Source organism: Corvus brachyrhynchos, unplaced genomic scaffold, assembly GCF_000691975.1.
Source record: "Corvus brachyrhynchos isolate BGI_N302 unplaced genomic scaffold, ASM69197v1 scaffold115, whole genome shotgun sequence".
Classification (NCBI taxonomy): Eukaryota; Metazoa; Chordata; class Aves; order Passeriformes; family Corvidae; genus Corvus; species Corvus brachyrhynchos.
In genome coordinates, this window is record NW_008239553.1 from 21,300,146 (window position 1) to 21,320,107 (window position 19,962).

The 19,962-nt window shown below is 36.5% G+C and overlaps 1 protein-coding gene across 1 annotated transcript in view; it reads right to left on the reverse strand.

Moving 5' to 3' along the window:
• Nucleotides 1-19,962, reverse strand: part of RALGAPA1 (Ral GTPase activating protein catalytic alpha subunit 1) — a 131,074-nt gene that overhangs the window by 97,314 nt on the left and 13,798 nt on the right. Inside the window, exons 5-15 of the mRNA XM_017741641.1 lie at nt 19,370-19,413; nt 18,303-18,480; nt 16,613-16,728; nt 14,559-14,697; nt 8,289-8,497; nt 7,695-7,934; nt 5,314-5,502; nt 4,711-4,848; nt 2,318-2,466; nt 955-1,084; nt 21-258 (exon numbers count right to left, since the gene is read on the reverse strand). Of these exons, the coding sequence (XP_017597130.1) occupies nt 21-258; nt 955-1,084; nt 2,318-2,466; nt 4,711-4,848; nt 5,314-5,502; nt 7,695-7,934; nt 8,289-8,497; nt 14,559-14,697; nt 16,613-16,728; nt 18,303-18,480; nt 19,370-19,413 (1,770 nt within the window). The remainder of the gene's footprint in view (nt 1-20; nt 259-954; nt 1,085-2,317; nt 2,467-4,710; nt 4,849-5,313; nt 5,503-7,694; nt 7,935-8,288; nt 8,498-14,558; nt 14,698-16,612; nt 16,729-18,302; nt 18,481-19,369; nt 19,414-19,962) is intronic.

Sequence of the window (19,962 nt, forward strand, 5' to 3'; positions counted from 1 at the left end):
TCTATACAGCGTTGTCTTACCTTTGCCTTTGTGTTTTTTCTGCTTCTGCTCACTTAATTTATCCAATGGCAGGTCACTGAGGTCCAGGCTATACAAGTTTCTAGCTAATACTTTAGTAAGTGTCTCCATTGTCAGTGACCACTCAGTGGCCAGCTCTTCCCAGTACGTCAGGGATGACATTACAGACAGCAAGTCATCCCAAAGTTCTCGAGAAATGTACACATTTAGATTTGCTTTGATCCAAGCTACTATAAGAGTCTAAAAGAACAGAGAAAAGTTGGATTGTGAACATAAGTTGACAACATTCAAATGTTACTATTTAAAAGGAAACTTCAAACTGCCACAGAAATTTCATTGTAGTCCCAACATTCTTTTCCTCACCAGTACACACAGATTTTTAATGAATTATCAAGTGTTAACACAGGGTTCTGACTTACATACAGAACAACTGCTTTGACTCATTATCTTCTGTATTCTTTTTTGTTCCACTAAAGAAACTGGAGGCTCTACAGATCCTAGTCACTGAGAACCCACCAAATGGCACTTTGCAACTAAAAGCTTTGAAAGGATTTGCTACAGCTTTTTGTGAGGAATTACAGAGTTCTCTAAGAAATAAAAAAAATCCATCGATTAGGCAGGGATTCCACAGAAGACTTCATGCCGACTTGAGCTAATTTTGCTACGGAAGCAAGCTAAAACTGCACACACTGCCAGTTATCCTTGCCAGTTACTCCAACTCAACTAAAGAACAGCAATTATTGAATTTTACAGTACCTCAAATACTGTAGTCACAGTGTCACTAAAATATAGGACAGAAAGTAACAAATGTGACCAGCTCTTTGACCCACACCACTCACATTATCTGGGTAATGTATCAGCCAACAGTGGTTGCTGTATCTAATGTATTCATGAAAATTAGGCTGAATTAATTAAAGTGAATTTATGTTTACTTGCCTGGAAAAGAGGTCCTGCAAGTCTTCCAGCTAAAGTGGAGTTTTTTCTTCCTTGATATTGCAAGAAAGTTTGGGGTGGTATTTTCAGCACAGATTCGGTCACCCTGAGCAGCACAAGTAGCATCTGTTCCCTGCAAAACAGTATTAAACTTAGAGTTATAATTTTGTTATTCTTCTGTATATACCAAGGTATTTTTAAAGGTAATAATCAAGCCTGATTTGCTCAAACACATTCCAAAAAGGAAATAATGATTACAAAGGGCCTAACTTGGTTCTTGCAAAAGAAATTATTCCAATCTTTTTTCACACTTAAGAGTGAGGAATCCCTGTGGCCCTCTAATACCCTCTTCCAAGTCATTCAACTGCTACCACCTTCAATGGCCTGAAATTAGAGGCAAAGTTTTAAATGTATTTTCAATCTGAGCTTTTTCCTCCTATGTATTACAGGTTTTGGCAATTTTACATTATCATTAACATCATCAATTATTTCATGTGGCACAATCTTTTCCATCGTGGTCTAGAGTCACCTCTTTACATTGATGTGAAACTGAGAAAGAAAATACCAACCTAGTAGAATCTGTTTTCTATTATCACTCCCAAATTTCCCAGTGGCTAGCTTGACTGGCTCCTCAGAAGAGGAGACAAGCTTCACATGACAGATGGTGCCAGTTGTACTTACTCAGAGTTCAGGAAATACTACTGACAGATTGAATACAAGTCAAGTTAAAATTGAATAAATCGGACATTTGAAACCCCCTTGCTACTTCTTCCTTGTAATGGAGAATGGTGGCAAATACCACCTGATTACAGACTACTATTTAGAAGAGTGGGAAATGATAGAAATTCCTTTAAAGCAGGGTCCCTTGTACCTGCTAGGCACTGTAAGCACTGGATAGGAACAACACAGTTACACAGTACACAGACTCCTGTATACAGTTACAGGTCAAGAACAACACACGCCTGATTGTAATAGTTATCCATGCTTATCTGGGTTTATTTGTTTATTTTTAAATAAGGCTGTGAAACTTCGTATGTTTTCATATTTTAATGCTTTGATACATGAGTAAAATGCCCTGGAAAAAATCATCAGTAGCTCCTTAATAGCAGCCTATATATCCCCAGCTTAGTCCTTTTTTGCACTGAGGGCTAAGCTGCCACAAATTAACTAGGAGCTTACTAGAGGCTTTAAGAAAGCAGATAACCTCCCCTGTGCTAAGTTGTCTGTGATGTTCAAGTTCATGTACTTCCTGATTTAGAGGAACTGGTTCATATAACCAGTACTGCTCTACTGTGTTTACTACCAAGTAAATTTTCACATTTGTGTTGTGAACTAATAATCTAAGATAAAAGCATTATAATTTTACCATGTCTTCTTGTCCATAGTCACTTGGACTACCATGTGGCGGTAGATATTGAGAATGCGTTTGCACATATCAGTGTGTTCATCCAGCAGAGCTTTAAATTCATTTGCAGGTTCAAGAAAAAATATATTTGAAGAATTTATTATAAAAACCTGCAAGCAGAAAAGAGTGGATGTTATGAGACTGAAGCACTTTGATGTTTTCAGCAATTCAGTTGACAGAACCAGGAAGAAAAAAATCTATAACAGAAAATCTTTATCAGAAAAGGTTGTGTATGCACACGGAAGTGTATGTTTAAATATGTTAGTTTGCAGTATGATTAAGCAACAAAGAGACTGATCTTTTTCCCATTTTTTCTACAAAATCTATTTGTATATTTTTGTTCTCATAGACAGATGGTACAACAGACTACTCAATATGATTAGTTTAATATGATGGACAAAAATGTCCCAGTAAGAAATCCACTGCACAAAAGTTCCACCTGTAAGCCAGGAACTGACTAGTACAATATATGCTGAACTACTTGAAATACTCCTGGTACACAGCATGTGTTTCAGCATGACACGGCCTGTATTATGTTCTGAGAAACTAAAGCATTCATCCCACTGGGATCAGTGAGGCTTACCAAAAGCAGGAAACAGGACACATTCCCCAAAGTGACTGACTTCAGTGGACAGTGAATTAGGGCCTTCAGAATGAAAATTATGGAAAAAAAAGTAGGCAAGGACATTGTAGGAGCTAGAGAAGCAGCTACTGAAGTGTTACTATATTTTTATGAAATATGAAAAAAGTTTAGAAAGCACTTGAATCTCAGGTCTAGATTTTCAAGTATTTTTGTGTCTTTTCTAATCTACATGTACAGGAAGTCATTGGTACTAAAGTCATAATTTCCCTCTACTGACAGCCTTGGATTTTTAATAATTAAAAGCTATTAGTATGCAGGTTTACATTCACTAGCCTCAACTAATGAACCTAACCTACACTAAGTGCCTAGAAATAAGTCTATGGAAGCATTAAATGGGAAAAAAACTCAAGACAGAAGTCTTGGATTATTGATTCACAGAGAAAAATCAAACGTGGTTCCAGGTCAGGAAATCTCTCAAACTGAGACATGGTACTGTCTTAGAATGATGTCTTGACTCTGTTTCAGGCTAAAAAAAAAAAAAGATATTTGGTAGTCAAATGAACCTTTGTCTAAAAAAACTTCAACGTGAATAGTCTTCAAGACATTGTCAGAAGCGTAAGCCTTAGCAGTATACTGCAAACCAAGACACCTCGTACTTCTTTTCTCAGTAACACTTTATATTCTAAAAAGTTGTTGAAAACAAAGATTATGAAGCTTAAGTTATTGTAACATATTTGAATTTAAAAGTGATGTCAATTACAAAGTTAATTTATATATGTAACAGCGTACAGCACAAAAGAAAACCCTATTCAGAAAATCATTCAAGCTGTAGTAAAAATGAGTTTTACTTAGCATGGTCACACACAGCAGAAGTGCACACAATAAAGTGGCAAATGCACATGTCTATTTTATTTAGTTCAGAATCAATTTTCTGCTGCATAAAAGAGTATTATGGGGGCTAGAGTCATATATGCACCTATATGAATGCACGTACACACACATATACATAAAATGCACACACTTCATTTAACCGTAAGAGCATTTCAAATACCCTCAAATTATACCCTCTTGATTTTCTATAGCCTCAACATCAGTGAAGCATTTTGCTTAACATTTGAAATTAACACAATTTCTACCCTGTCAAACTTCTTAGAAGCAATGAAAAAACTTCTGTTAGGGTGCAACTCCAACTCTTGCTTTCCTTAATGATATCACTGCAGAGTTATGGTCTCTCATCAAATTTTTCAAACGTGCTGCAAATTCAGAAAAAGATGAAAAAATATCCCTGTACACCTTATTAATCAGACTACAAAAACTACAGGATCGGATGTTTTGGGTTTTGTGACTAGTAGTGTAAAAGAAAAAAGCCTCTAAACATTCTTACAAAACACTTAATTAGAATTATTTGAAGATATTGAAGTCACATAAGGATTATTTTTTCTGTAATATAATGCAGAGCAGAATGCATGTTCTGATGCAAAATTAGCAGATTTTTTTTTTTGTGTGTGTGTGTTATCCAATACTGGTCTATACATTGTCCTACTTAAGGTCAATAAAGATTTAGTGAACCACTGTCATTAGTCTAACATTTATCATCATAATTGTTACATTTTAGAAAATAATTTTAAAATTTAGAGATGCTTTAGCGATGCATGGATTCCCTGGCAGAAGTATTGCACTACATTCCACTTTTTATGTGCTGATAACAAGTATTTTAGGTAATTTTAGATAGATAATTTAGAAAAAATTAGGTATCAAATCTGTTTCATACCTGCAATATTGACTGCACTCCAGCTCGTACATTTTGCTCTTCAGTATCAATTTCAGATGTTTTATGCAAAGTGTCTTCATAACACCCATTTCTTGTCCAGTTTGAATTTCGAACATGACTGGAGTTCATCCCTTTTTCCTGAAAAATATTTTTTCTTAAAATTCCACAGATATTTAGACAAGAATTTTGGCTTTATATTAAAGGAAAAAGGATATAATAATAGACAACGGCAGGCAAATGCACCTAAGACACAACAATATTTCATGAGGCTTGTAGCAATTATCTTAAAGTACCTGAATCAAGTAAGTACTATTTTTGTCATCCTTTTATTTGTATATAATTTTTACACAGTTGAAAGGTGGCATACTGTATAATCCACATCTCGAAAATAGTTCATAAAATGATATAAAATTTTAAATTGAACTAAGCCCATTAAAAAGCTACAGAAAATGGATAAAATTGGTAGCTCATTCATACAGTGTTTTACCATTGATTTTCCCCAGAAATGCTCTGACATCAAAGTAAACCATGTAAACTATCAAGGAAGCCACTTCTCTGTCTACTGGCATATTAATGCACAAATATTAACCAACAATATTTTACCTCTTCTCTTTCTTTTCCTTTCTCTGATGAATTATGGTCAACATTTTCATCACAATCTACAGTTGTGCACTGCATTATTTCTTCAGGTTCTTTCATAAATAAAGGTTTGTCTTCTTGCTGAATCCATTCCTGATACACCTTCACCACCTTCCTCATGGCAGCTGCTTCACATATCGGCAACAGAAATGCCTGCAAGTAGAAGAAAAAAGAAACAAAACACAGTTACAATACTTGAAATAAGTTGGGCTCTATAATGTGTAAGTTCTAAGAGAAAAGGGTGGAAAAATACAGCCACTGTAGGATCCTAACATACAAATTATTGCTAAACCTAAATGTTTGCTCACTTTCTTCATATGTAAACTGAAAACATGAAAAAACCTCCACATTTAAACAAGAAAACTTACCAAGAAATACTTTGAAAACTTAATTGCCAAAGAGAGAGAGAGAGATGAGAATCCATGCAGGCTGAACTGCTTAGCACGTAGACTGCTGAACTTAAGACCCATACACTCATCAAAATATGCAAAATGAATGAGCAGAAGCTCCCATTACAACATCTTCCATTCAGAGGATTTGGAAGAATGGAGTTAAACCAATTCTAAACGACTAAGAAAAATTCAAGTGACACACAATACTGGTAGTCATCTATCTTATTTTTAGCTAAGTAAAATTTTACAAAACAGTATCCTTAAAGTAAATGTCTCCCTGAAAAGATTTCAGAATTACTGTTTCTAAAAATCATGCATTTGAGTTGGTGTGATGGCTGATCAGTGCCCTCTTCAGAAGGTTTTCTGTATTGGCTGTACTGGTAACAACTAGTCATAGACCAGAAACTTTTAACATTAGTCAGATTTTAACTACCTATAAATACACTTACCAAAGACCATGATGCCCTAATTATATTTTTAGAAGAACAGACAAACTACACTAACACACAACTTTACTGGGTCCATGCTGTGACTGTTGAAAACTAGTTGCCCATATCTTTAAGGAGGGCCCACTTAACACCAGTAGTATGTTCCCTCTGGAAACAGACATTTCATACCATTTTCACACTAAAAAGAATTCAGCTTCAACTGACAAGCTCAGTCATATACTTGCTCATCAAGTCTAACATTCTTCTGCAAGCTCATATACACTTTTTTGTACCCTCAAGTCTAAAATGGATAGAACTTGTTCTCTACAGACAATCTTTCCATCACTCAGTACCACTGAAACCTTCTCTTGACTGGAATAACTTAGCCCTAGTGTTTTACAAACATTACAAACACCTTGTATATTAGAAATTAATTTACACTGAAAACTCCTAGCTAAATAATGATGTAAATAAGATCTCATACTTGCACATGAAAACAAAATAATCTACATAAATTAATGGAGTGACTTGTGAAAAGAATGAAGAAAACTGCCCTTGCTTCTTTTCACTGTGGGGACAGTTTCTACATAGACCATTGATAATTTAGACTCTACATTCAATGCCTCAGACTCTGTAAACTCTTGAGTGTCAGCTGAATTCTGGTAACTCTGCCATGTCCTTCAGTAATGTGTCCAAGCTCTTTAATACAAGGGATGTGGATAAGCTTCTGACATTTATTTGCCTCATTCAAAAATACCTATTTCATCCAGATAAAAGATTTTTAAAATGTTCCGCTTTCTGCTGTTTAGAACAATGAGTGTTGTGCATTTAACTTGAAACTTAGTGTATTTTTCTTTACTATTATTCAGAAAACTCTCTTGATCTATAGCATGGGGCATAAAGAAAGTTTATCTTGTTCTATTCTCCCATATTGAACTCAAAGTTACTATTAATAAAGACTCCATATTCTGGCATATGTTCTCAGTTTAAATTTGTTCAATAGTTTCCAGTAGAGAAACACTATTTTGAGTATGCTCAGCTAACATTTCTGGTTGCAGTAAAGGCAGAAACAGAAGCTGCTACCTTCTACAGCCACCTGTCCTACTCTTCTGATGAACACTGTCAAGGTAAGGACATTTAGATGCTCCTAAAACAGCTCTTTAACAGCTGCAGATGCCCACAGGAGGCTTATGTTAATATGGTTGGTTGTGAGTTCTAATACTTACAGCTTTGACATATGAAAAGATTAAACATTCCCGTCTATGGGGAACTGTGAAGTCCAACTTAAATGTTGTTAAACTGGTTATTAAACATATAAAATTAGAAAAATCAGGAACTGGGGATATTCTACACAGAAAATATTTCAGAATTTTAGTTTTTCGATTTCTGAAGGCAAGATGACAGAAGAAACCTGTAATTTGGTATAATGTCCTGCTTAACAAGTGCTCTAGAAAGAAAACCATGACATAATGAAAACTTACAATACAACAGTCAAGATTCTCGCATTTAAAATAGAGTTTTTTACCTGTCGAAAAATCTCAGTTAGAAAATTAACATTGCTTCTTTTAGAAGAAAAGACTTTCCGGACAATTTCAATATCAGTTAAATGCTCTTCATCAATACTGCAGAGGCTAGAAGAACTTGGTTCTCTCTCTGTTAGAGTGCTTGTGTTAGAATGAGATTGTTCTGGTTCTGCATTTCTATCCTGCTTATCAGTACTGTCATTTTTGCTGTCCTCCCTTGAAGCCATGCTGGCAGCTGCTCTCTGAAACAAAATTTTAAAATATTCCACAGTTCATTTTTAGTACAGCAATATAACAGTACAATTTAAGTAGAATTTAAAACAGCACAAAGAATTAAAGAAAACAAACAAACAAAAGGATTTACTGCATTTTAAGGCTTCTAATGGCTAGTTGATTAAAAACAAATAGCGAATTTGAAAAAAGAAAGCAGCATTGCAGGTCTTTTCAAAGTGAATTCACAAATATACACTTTGTTTAGAAATTCCTTTTTTTAAAAACTTTTCATTAGTTGTAATTATTGGAGGAAAGCATACTGCTGACATAACAATTAAGCCAAAAACACGAAAACAAATACATTTTTGTGTATTTAGTTTTACCTGAATATTCTTTGGCACATTTTCACCTTCCATCCCAGGAATATGAGGTCCTATATGAGGTTTTGGCTCAAGCCAGAAAGACACCAACCATCTAATGACAATAACACGAGCCTTGATGAAAGGTTCCTTTGTGCAATATATTGCCTCATTGGTTTCAGCATCTTTCTTAACTATTACGTAGTGTGGCTTTGGTCTCATTTGTGGTATATCTGTAAGAAAATAAAACATCTCAAAAATATGTGCAGAGAGAAAGATCTGCATAAGAAAGAAATCCTAAAACCATAACCAATACATATGAACTTTCAGAGGTGTAGTTTTGTTGCATTCACTGTTGCACCACTCATTCCAAGATGCACTGGAATGGATGCAACAGAGAAAATGTCAAGAATTGTAAGACATCAAAACAGTTGAATTTTCTCCTGAAGGGAGACAACACTGTTGATCCAAAAGACAGACTCTTGTATCTGTTATGAAGAACCTTTAATTTTTTTATCTGAAAGTGATTTCTACAGCCTCACATTTTTGCTTGCATTTCTTTTCTATGTAAGTAAACACATTTCATTGTTTTCAGGTTCTTTTAAGCTACATCATACTCAATATTTAAAGATAAACTTCAGCAAACTCACTACTTCAAATTTTTACTGAAAACTACAAAGTTCCAAGTAGCAAAATAACTGTTAACTAGACTATGACCTATACAAGAAAACTACTTTCATATAAAATTAATATATTGTCAAATTTCATCATGGCTACAATGGGAGATATATAATTCCAAAATGCAAATGCAATAAACACAGCCTCTTCTGGCCCAGCAAAAGGTGAAAGATTAATAGAACAGAGAAATCCTGCTCCGAAGCCACATGAGCTTTGCAGCTTCACCTAGCGCCCCATCTGCACTGGCTAATTTTGCTGGACTTTGCTGCCAGACCACAGGCACATACATTCTCCTATGATTTAGCCGCAAGATGACTCTGTGGCAGTAGCTTCTGTACTGGCTTGTAGGGAGTGTAATGAAGGATGCTCAGGGGCACATCAGCTGGCAGGAACTGTGGTTGTTTGGGGACTGTAACTGACAACTCCATTTTTGCCATCCCATGTTCTACATGATGGTTCAGAACTGTTTAGCTTTTCTGGTTCTCTACTGTGCTAGAGACATCAGTACTCTTGACTCTACTTCAGAAAAAAACCCTATGACAGTACTTAGTAACTTGGTGTGGATGGAATGAACATGTGTGTTAAAAGCACTACAAAGATGGGAATACACATGGATCTCATTTTTAAATTGGGCATTTTTCTGTGACTTAACAGTACAAAATGTTATTTCTGGGTTTTACAACCCAAGACATGGTGCAGAATAGTTCTGCATTACCAATCATCAACCTGAAGCAGCAACGGTACTTTCATGTGCAAATGACATTTCTGTGCAAGCGGCATGGCAACCAACTCTACTCCTTGTTCTAAAAGGGCAAATATGAGATGTGCTCCAAAACAAAAAGAAGATGAAGATTTGTGTGAGTACTGATTATGGTATGTGCTGTCAGGACACCCTGATGCTGGCTGATGTTTTAGTACCATGATTTTCATCTAGTGAGAGCAAAAAAAACCCCAAGAAACTCAAACCAAAACAAACACAAAATGAACAAAAATCCAAACCAAAAAACCAACTAACAAAAAGAAGGAAGCATGGAAAATAATGGTCCTATCCATATACAGAGAGTGACAGATTGGACAGAGATGGTATGTAGGCACCTCAACTCTTCTACAGCCTGCAGTACATGAGCAAGAGAAGTTCCATGGTTTTACAGGCCAGCCAGAAGGCAGTTCAAGGATACTAATGGTGAAAGTCAAAAAGATTTTAAAAAGTCACACTGAACAATATAAAATTATTCCCTGACTATATCTTCCTAATGCAAAGTCAAGAGTTGTTTTAAAGGATCCTGCGTAACTTTGCCAGTTTATGGTGTTAGAATCCAAGAGGGACAAATCTGGACAGCAGTGAAGAAATAATCAACTTTTGTCTAGGCAATTATATTATGATAGCCTTTTTAAGACATCTAAAGTGAAACCAGCCAACCTGCCAGACTGCTGTAAAGATTTCCTTGTTATCACTACAAATACACAAAATCCAGCACCTGCACTGAAGATATCCATGCTGGTCTATCTCGGTGTCATTTCAAAAGCCACATACGTAAGTAGTGATAAACCCGTCACATTGCTGCTAAACCGAGGAATGTTTCCTGTACAGACTTCAAAACCACATCCACACTTTTCAATGGAAGCATTATTATTAGAGGAAAAAATCCACATGATTCTTGCATACCATCTACCTACATAAGTAACAAATGCACAGAATACTCTTTGACAAGTTTACAAATGGTTTATTTACTGCAAATAATAAAACCCCAGTATATTGTTTACATTCTGTGGAAAGGAGCACGTTAATAACAAAATTAAAAACTATGATATCTTAAACAAGCACGTATAACAGTACAATCTGTGAAAAAGGAAGCAAATGCCTGGTAGCACAGCATTTAAATATGCAAAAATCAGTGCTCTCTGGTATCTACTAGCATTCAGCAGAGCACAAAGACTGCAATACTGGCAGTATTTTCAGAAGGACTAAACATGCAGTAAACACGTTTTTGCAGCACACTGTCTCCTTCTTGTTTCATGATAACCTCTCAGAACATCCTCTTTCTATAATTTGTTTCAACTGCACTATGTGCTGCAGCTGCTTCTCAAATGTATCCTCCTTCCAGCTGCTTCTCGTATTTTCACATTTCTGTCCATCTTGGAAGAAGGTATCAAGGCTTCAGATGAGACCACAGACATAAAACCAAAGCAAAACAGAGCTTGTTAGATGGACTCAAACAGTACAAGAGGAAATATTCCCTTCCCCCAACTTTTCATTTTTTCTTTCTACTGTGTTTTGGGCTTTCCCCACCCCCTGCCCTTCCCCCTCTGGGAACCTGATGTGAGCTGATGGCAAAAAGGGCAGGAAGCTGCAGGTGGTGGAAGACATACACAGGGTAGAAAATTAACAAGCTAGCAAAAACACAGTGAACACCTGTAAGCTTTGACCATGCTTAATTTTTAAGACAATAAAGGATTCATAAGGAATGAAGAGCTGAAGACAGCTGTAGGACAGCCCACTTTAGTGTTTCCCTGTAAATGAAGGAGCCCATCTAAATGGCTTAGAAATGGCTATGATGGAAGAAGCAACGCCCCGGAATATTACTGCCAGATCTATAGTTCTTCCTAAACAGCTTTTAACTCAATCTCAACAGATATTTAACAAAGACATTACAATCAAAGTAAACACTAAGGCAAAAAAAAAACCCCAAACCAAAACATAATAAAGCAAAAAACTCTAAACAAAACCAAACCAAACGAAACAAAAACAAACAAACCAACACTCTCAAAAAACTCTCTCACGGGCTTTTCTAATGATGTATTCCTCTTCTAAGTCTGTAATACTAAAGCCAGAATTTGAAGGAGGCACAAACTAGCTTTCTTGTAACTGGAATGCTTGGTGATTGTTGCTGTAACCAACATATTTATCAGGAAAGAAGGAAAGAAATCTCAGTCCAATATACTATCTCCAGTAAAGCCTTGTATCAATGCTTGCTTATTAAAACTACTGTTCTGATTTGTACCTCATGACTTCTCCTAAATTAAACATTACACCAGTAGCATGAGAACTGTTCTTAGTAGCAGGCTCAGTGCCCAAGTTTGCCCTGCTTTCAGCCTCAAGGCTGTAAATTAAGAACAAGCACAGGATTATTTCCAAATAGGCTGGGAAGATGCATGCCAGAGAACATCTTAGAGGAGAAAAAAATTATTCAACTTACCGTGCTTCTCTTCTTTTCATCACTGTATTGTTCCAAAAATCCTCATTATAGTTGCTCACTGTGCACAGTTATAAGGCACTCACAGTACTTTTGGAGATCTGTGCACATTTCTTCCTGTTTCTCATTGTCCTCTTCTTTACTAAGGCCTTGGAAGTTTCTTGTTTACAGTTCACAGAAAAACAGAGGACTAGAGTAACACTTCTATGGAAGACTCAATCAAGATCTTCACAGAAAGAGAAAAATAGCATTTCCATATTTCTTGTTCTGGAGCATCAAGCAATGGTAGGTTTGCTTTCTCAGCACTGCTTACCATCCCTCGTGTAGCTATTTTATCGCTGAACCTCTTCAGCATCTGCCCAATAACTCTTATTCTACTGTTACTTATGGCTGTATTTATACTGGCTCTTCTCCCCTAGATGAGAAGGCCCACTGTTTGTCTTTCCCAAGAGAACACGATTTTGACACAACCATCTCTGAAATCTAAAATAAATAAATAATCTGAAATCTAAATAAATATACATGGACTGGAAGAAACTAAGACCTTTTCAACAAACTTCCCCAACGGCCTGATTTTAGATTATGGAACTGTGTCTGGAGATCGCTACTAGTTCCTTTGAGATGCTGCATCAACAGATAAGAGGAATGGTGATGTGACTGTATTACTCAAGTGACGAAATGATAATTTAAAGCCTGTGTACAAGGTATTGCTTTGCAGAGTCTTGAACTCTGTTGGCCTACAACCAACATGTGCATGAGTGCATGCAAACCTTAGATAAAAAAAAAAAAAAAAATCAAGATTTGCAAACAACATTCTGGTTTAAAATGAGCTAAAAACTCTAAGTAAACTCAGGTTTGCTTAGACAAAACCTAACATTCCACTCTCTATATGGAAAGATACATTCTAGCACCATCAGCTCTGAAGAGTGTGCTAAACCCTAGCTTCCTTATCCTACTGCAAGCTCCTGATAAAATGCAGTTGGCACAAAAATGTAACTTTGCCCTGTCAGAACTGTGAGCAAGCACCATGTAATCCAAACACTGGGATTTGTACAGATAAAGCCAACACACCCAAAGAACAGCACACTAACACCTTTTATTTCAGCAGCAGTAGCTCTCTTCAGAGCACAACTGAGATCAACAATATAGGTCCCATTAAAGAGCAATTTTACAAGAACATTTAAGTTACCTCATTGAGGCCAATATAGCAAGATTGACTCTAATGAAAGGGTCAGAGGCTTCCACAAACAAAGAACTGAAAACCACAAACAGGAACCTTAACATGTTCTTTCATGACAAATACTTTTGGAGAATACCCTTCATGGGCAACATGACTCAAGCTAAAAACTGCTTTGCTATATTGTCTTGTTAGGAGTTAGAGAGCACAATTACCGGTCTCAAACATTGTTAAGGCCACAGAAGGGAGGAATTTGTGACAGGAAGTTGCTAATTCCAGGCCTGACAGAGGCAAGATCTGGTTAGCACATCCTGGTTAACACACTTCCAACTGTAACAGACTGTGAGAAAAGAAGCACCTGCTTATACGCATATCACCAGTCAAAAAAGCATCATCCCAAGTTATAGGACAGGTGGCATCTGTGGCCACCAATGGCCACCAAAGCTCCCCTGAATATGACTCCATGGACACCCAGAATTTGGGCTGTATAAACACAGTACAAGATGCACTGTGTTAGGATCTAGGGAGAGGTTAACAAAGCTTAGGAAGAACAATGTATTACTGATAGTGGAAACATAGAATACAGAATTTAGGGGCCACAAGGACATTTGCCAGAAGGTAAGGAAGAAATTATTAAAACCATCTCAGCAATTCTGCTGAAATCAGATCCAATTGGGTAAAAGGTAATTTCGCTGGGGGAGATTGCGACCACTGACTCACCAACACAAGAAACCCACCATCTCAGAAGAAGAGAGAGACTGAACATGCAGACTAACTACATGAGCTGCATTTAACCAACAGCAGATGGAATACTAATTAATAAGAGAACTATATTACTTGTAGCCAATAAGTATTAATTCCTTTGTTTGCTAAAATGTATAAATAGTGAAAAGATTTAATAGTCAGCGGCAAACCTTGTGGAACCAGCACACCTTTCAGCACAGAACTTACTAACAGATGAACAAACCAGGACCTGCACCCCACCACCAAGCCCAGGGTGTAGAAGGACCAACAAGACACTGCTGGATGCATGGGCGGTGACTAGCTTCTGCTCACACTCTCTCTTTTTCCCACTCTCCCTCTCCCTCTGTCTTTTCTTTCCTCATGCACTTAGTGTCAGTACTGTTGAACCAGCATTTGGTCTTGTTGGCACCCTAGGTTGGGTAGAGGCATCTCTCACTAATCAGATCATAACATCACTATCAGATAAAATGTAATGATCTTATCAGCTGTGTTAACACTTACCAAGTATAGGGTTATACAAGCTCGTCTCCTTACAGATGTTTGGGAAAATAGAAGGTAAGTAGTACTTCTTAAAATTTGAGAATAAAAATGAAAATCCCTTTTCCTGGTTTTCCTTGTTCTTCCATTCTAAACTCTTAACCTTAAAAAAAGAATTTGGACAAAGTAAATATCTACAAATAGAAGAGACAGGTAACTGATAAAATGTCCTCTTTATAAGGTATTTCTTTGAAACAAAATCATATATATATTTTAATAAACAATTTTAGAAAAATGAAACAGAAACTAGCTGGGAAATGTCAATGAAACAAAGACTGTTCTCTTCCAAAATACTGTTTGAAAATGAACACATAAAATACTGAAACCAACAGAAATACATTCGCTTTTGCAGACATCTTGCCAAATCAGGGAGTAAGCCCAAACTGACTGTTTTTAACAAAACTGTTTTTATACTTCAAAAAGTTTTATGAAAAAGAATAATTACCAAATAAATAATTCCAAATAGTTCTTCAACAACTTTTTCTAAGACAATTTGACTAACAAGTGTCCATATAGTCATTATAATAGGTACTTGGATCCATTCGTGTAATTGGCAACACAAAACAGACAAATTTTTCAACCATAAGCAGCAGAAGATACAACTCTAAAGTTGAGTTACACAAATGTCCTTTCAAGGATTGTGATTGCTAAACATTCCCCATTATGAAGTGTTTTCCTACATGGTAAGTACTACCAAGCATGGTAAGTTCTCCTCAAGAAATCCAACATGCAGTTTCCATCTTTGTTCCTGAGAATCCATCTGCCTGCAGAGCTAAGTGACCTGCCAAGTCTATCATAAATAATATAAAGGAAGACTTCCCTCTCTCTTTTTTTTTCCCTTTCCCCTCTACTTCCCCATTTCTTACTCAAAGGCCACAGTTCTATTATGATCCATTTTCAAGGCAATGGGTAACTCAGTACAACAGGTGATACATATCATTCAGTGACACAAAGTCCTTTAGCAGACCTTTGTATCAAAGGAGCTAGCAAATATCAGTGCCTCTAAAGGGACTTCAGCAAACAACTTCAGAACTCACATAGTGAACAAGCTCTCTGACACCTATCTCAATGACTTACCTGCATTTAAATATAATACTAACAATTTATTACAGAAAAATCTTCAAAAATATAAGGGCTATTTTTCTTCAAAGTAAATAGCCAGCATTAAGCTTACCCTACAGATCACAAGTATGAAGACCTCTGTTCAAAGTGGGAGATGCTGGAAGCAATAAAATGAGGTTGAAAATTATTCCAGCATGGCAAGTTCACAGAGAAAGATAGATAAAGGGAAGCCATGAAATGTTTAACATTTGTCATACATGTACACTGTCCATCTTCTCTAGTAAAACCTGCAAAAGTGTGAAGAAAAACTTACAGATAGCCGACTGGGTTCTGTGGGACAAGTCTGACCCAGAAGGAAGTATGCAGGAATACCTACCATGTCATGCAGCACATGACAGCACAGCAGGCTCAGAAGCAGCACATGCTAATTGGCCAGCAAATCAATTACATAACATATAACAGCTGGGCCACAGTTTTTGACAGAAGCTTTTGCTATGCCTTGTACTGACTGAGATCATGGAATTGTCAAACTTCAAAGGGAAGAACAGCGTGTGTGTCTGAGTTGCACACCATGGACTAAATACTCATTCAACTCTTCATTTTCTGCACACAGTTGATCCAACTGTTGGTTGAAGACAACAGGACAGGGAAGGGGAGATGAAAATTAGAAGGGAGCTGAAATCAGCATTGCTAGAAGTGACTGAAAGGTCTTGTTTTGTCTCTATGCCACAGTCTGATAGAAGATCCTGTGGTAACAGATCTAGGAATCTTCACACAGAAGACAGGGGAACATTCTTCTAGAAGAATTTGCTTTTTACAAAAAAGGGAGCGGCAAGGAGGAAATCTTTAAAATATTTTTATATACATTTGCAGTGCTACAAGTAAAAAACTTACTATAAAGGACGAAGAGGTGTTACTTGTTTCATACTTGTTTGCTTGCAAACTATAGAACATACCTGAATTACCATGTATTTCAAAAGTGCTTCTAAAAAATAGCTTGTTAAATCTTCTTGTCCTTTATCTCCTGATTGTGGAGGAACAAGTGGAGTGATTTCTTCTATAGTTACTTGAGCTATTTAAAGAAAAACAGAAGTACATCTAACATTTAGACCATTTCTTCTCATGCATAAACATCTACCACGTTATGAAAGTAGAAATGCACTGCAGCAAGCAGAGACAGTTACAGGTAAAACAGTCCACCCATAGATTAATGAAAATCAGGAAATTTTGACTAATAAACCACCATGGAACTAATTTCTTACACATATAAAAAGCACAGCAGACAGTAAGTAGGTTTTCTCTATGCACTTTTGGAATCTACCTGCCAAACCCAAATTTTTCCAAAAGGTGTAATTAATTTCTTCTGGAATTTATGCAAACAACAGTGTAACACTTATGGTACACAAATGCCAAATCTTTATTTACATCTTTTACCATTTTCCCATTTAGCAGTTGATCAGTTACATTTCCTTTAAGTTTTACTAGCTGTATCCTTCTTTGCCACGACAGTGAAGCTAGTTCAGAGTTGATTTTTCTCCTGTTCCTGTAGTTAGATGTTCACATATAATTCCTTGCACTTTGAATTTCACAAGATAATAATAAAAAAGGGCTTAAGTAGATAGCAAAATTTTACTTGCAGAGCTATCCTGCCATGAAATTTGTCTGCTGTGTTTCAGCAAATTTAATTGCTAGTCATGGAGACACTGCTTTCCTCTACAAGCAATAAAATACTCAAATACTAAGAGAAGATGGAAAGAAGGCAACAGCACAACATCCAGGGGAAAAAGCGTTCAAGTTCTTATTCCCATTTATGTGAGTGCACAGTTTGCACTTACATTCAAAGACCCCATCTAACTGCAATTCATTAATAAATGAGTTTCAAATCCCACTATCAAGAATAAATTGAGTTAGGAAGCACTTAATACTAGAGTGAACAAAGGAAAAACTGTCCTAAGAATCATCTTAAGAGAAAAATCATCCTCACTCTATTGATTAGGGCCAAGATAATGACCTTACCATTAAGAAAAAAACATCAGAAAGTATAAAAACCTAATTTCAGCATGCTCAAGCTTTTCCACTGATGCAAACCTTTAGCACCTCAAGTTTTGCAATTTACAAGGTCTGATTATTTTCAAAGATTCCAGGTTGCAAGAATAGGACAGCCTTAATTGCCTGGTCATACACAGATGCATTTGTCCTTACACATTGCCCTAACAACCACTCACTCTCCTGAAGGCCACACCAGAAACTGCTTTGCACAGCCTGCTCCCTGGAGTATGAACAAAGCCAGTGCAAATGTTCGACACAAGCAGAATTCACCTGTGCAAGTTTGCAGTAGATGCAGGATCTTCTTGCAATTCTTAAGAATTACACACAATTGGTCAGTTTATTTTCACCACTATGTGTTAAGCTACAATAGCCTACCTGGGGGGAAAAACCCCAACAACCACAAAAAACAACTCCTCCTGAAAAACAACAGAAAAGACAGAAATTGCTGCAGAAAGAAGATCTGACAAACTGCTAAGAAACTCATCTCAGCTCCATCACCTCCCTGGGTACATATGCATGTCAGTTACTTCAACTTGCGTTGTCTGTGACAAGATTTGAATTATGTCAAGAATTGAGTAATATTTCCGAATTACTTACTTTCTTGGACATTAAGGGGAGGGTTAATGAGATTATCTAGTGTTCTGGGTCCATATTCAGACTGTGGTGATGAAAATCCAGGAATCAAGCAAGAAAACATCCATAATTGTTCTTTACTACAGTTATTCTGAAGTGCTTGCAGCCACAAAAGAAAGAGACGCACACCCTCTCGACGTATCTTAAAGGAAAAAGCATGGAATAAGTTATCTTGTCCTAGAACAAACAAAAGCATTTCCATTTGTCCTGGAGGGAGAAGGGGAGCAATAAAAAAATGAGAACAGACAGTATGACCCCCAGCAATCAGCAGAGCCAAACTAACATATCTGCTGCTCCTGATGAAATGCAAGGGCAAGCCTGGCACCTTCACTGCTGTTTGCCTCAAAGAATTTTTCACAGGGGTTTCTCTGAAAGAAGAGAAAGAAAACCAACACATATCTAATCACTTGCTTGACTACAGCACTGCGAGATGCCACATTAATTTTTCAGAAAATACAAAGGTCAACATAAAATTTCTAAAAGTGTTCATGAATTGTAACAACAGAGTGAGCTTTCTGTATCAGAAGGACCAATTCTACCTTCTTCCATTTCTCCTTCAAAAAAAAGGTAATGGACTCCTAGAGCATTCCCTTCCTGCCTCTCACACTGGAGAATTTCAGTACCAGAGGAGCCTGCAGGTGGTTTACAGAGGAGCTGTACAGCTGTTTTGTCCCATGGTCAACCATTTAAATTACTCTACCCACCAGCAGGTCTCCCTGGCATAGATAATCTTCCAATTCCAAGGTAGCCTGAGCCCTAGCATCAGCTTCTTTGCCTCTAACAATGAACAGTTAAGGCTTACTATTTTGTTAATGCAAAATCCTTTAAACGACTGGCTACTCTATATAAACACTTTACTACTGTGAGTAGTTTTACTGAGATAAAGCTGATGATTTGAAGTCATTCTTTCATGACACACAAGTCATGATCTGATTCTCACTCCTATGCTTTTACTGTGAAAATTTGTCCTTATGTTCTTAATTGTATTTTTAAGTATTGTAGGTAAAAGACCATGCAATTTTTTGCAATACCTTTAATGAATTTCCAGTGTGAAGAAGCTTCTTTAAAATCAACCCTAAAAAAAAAAAAGAGAAAAAAATTTGCTTTTGTTCTTTCTTTTTATATTAAGTAAGATGTCAGAGTTCTCGGTCAGACTTGATAGTCACTTTTAAACAAGTCCTTGGCAATCTCCAATTTAATCTTGGTGACCTTGATACCTTCAAGCAATTGACTCAATGCCAGAAGGAAAAATAACCAAATATCACCTTTCATAGCTTCCTCATATAATATCTTTCCCCAAAGATTTTTGAGATGTGCACATTAAAAGTAAGTAATCACTACGCATAGAATCAGCATTCCCTATTTACAAATACCTCATGTGAATTCTGAAATGTATTACTAAGAGAAAAAAAATAAGGAAAAACATAATAATTAAAACTTTAAACTTTTCACCTGTTCTTTCTCAGCCACTCTTCTATTTCTATATTCCCAGATTTAAATCTATCTAGAAGAGTATTCACTACATCGGTGAGGTTTTTTGTCTGTTTCTCTTATTTTCTTTTTTATTTTCCTTCACCCAGCTTTTTTCAAGACCAAAACCCCTGTTAAGCCACTTTAAGGAAAT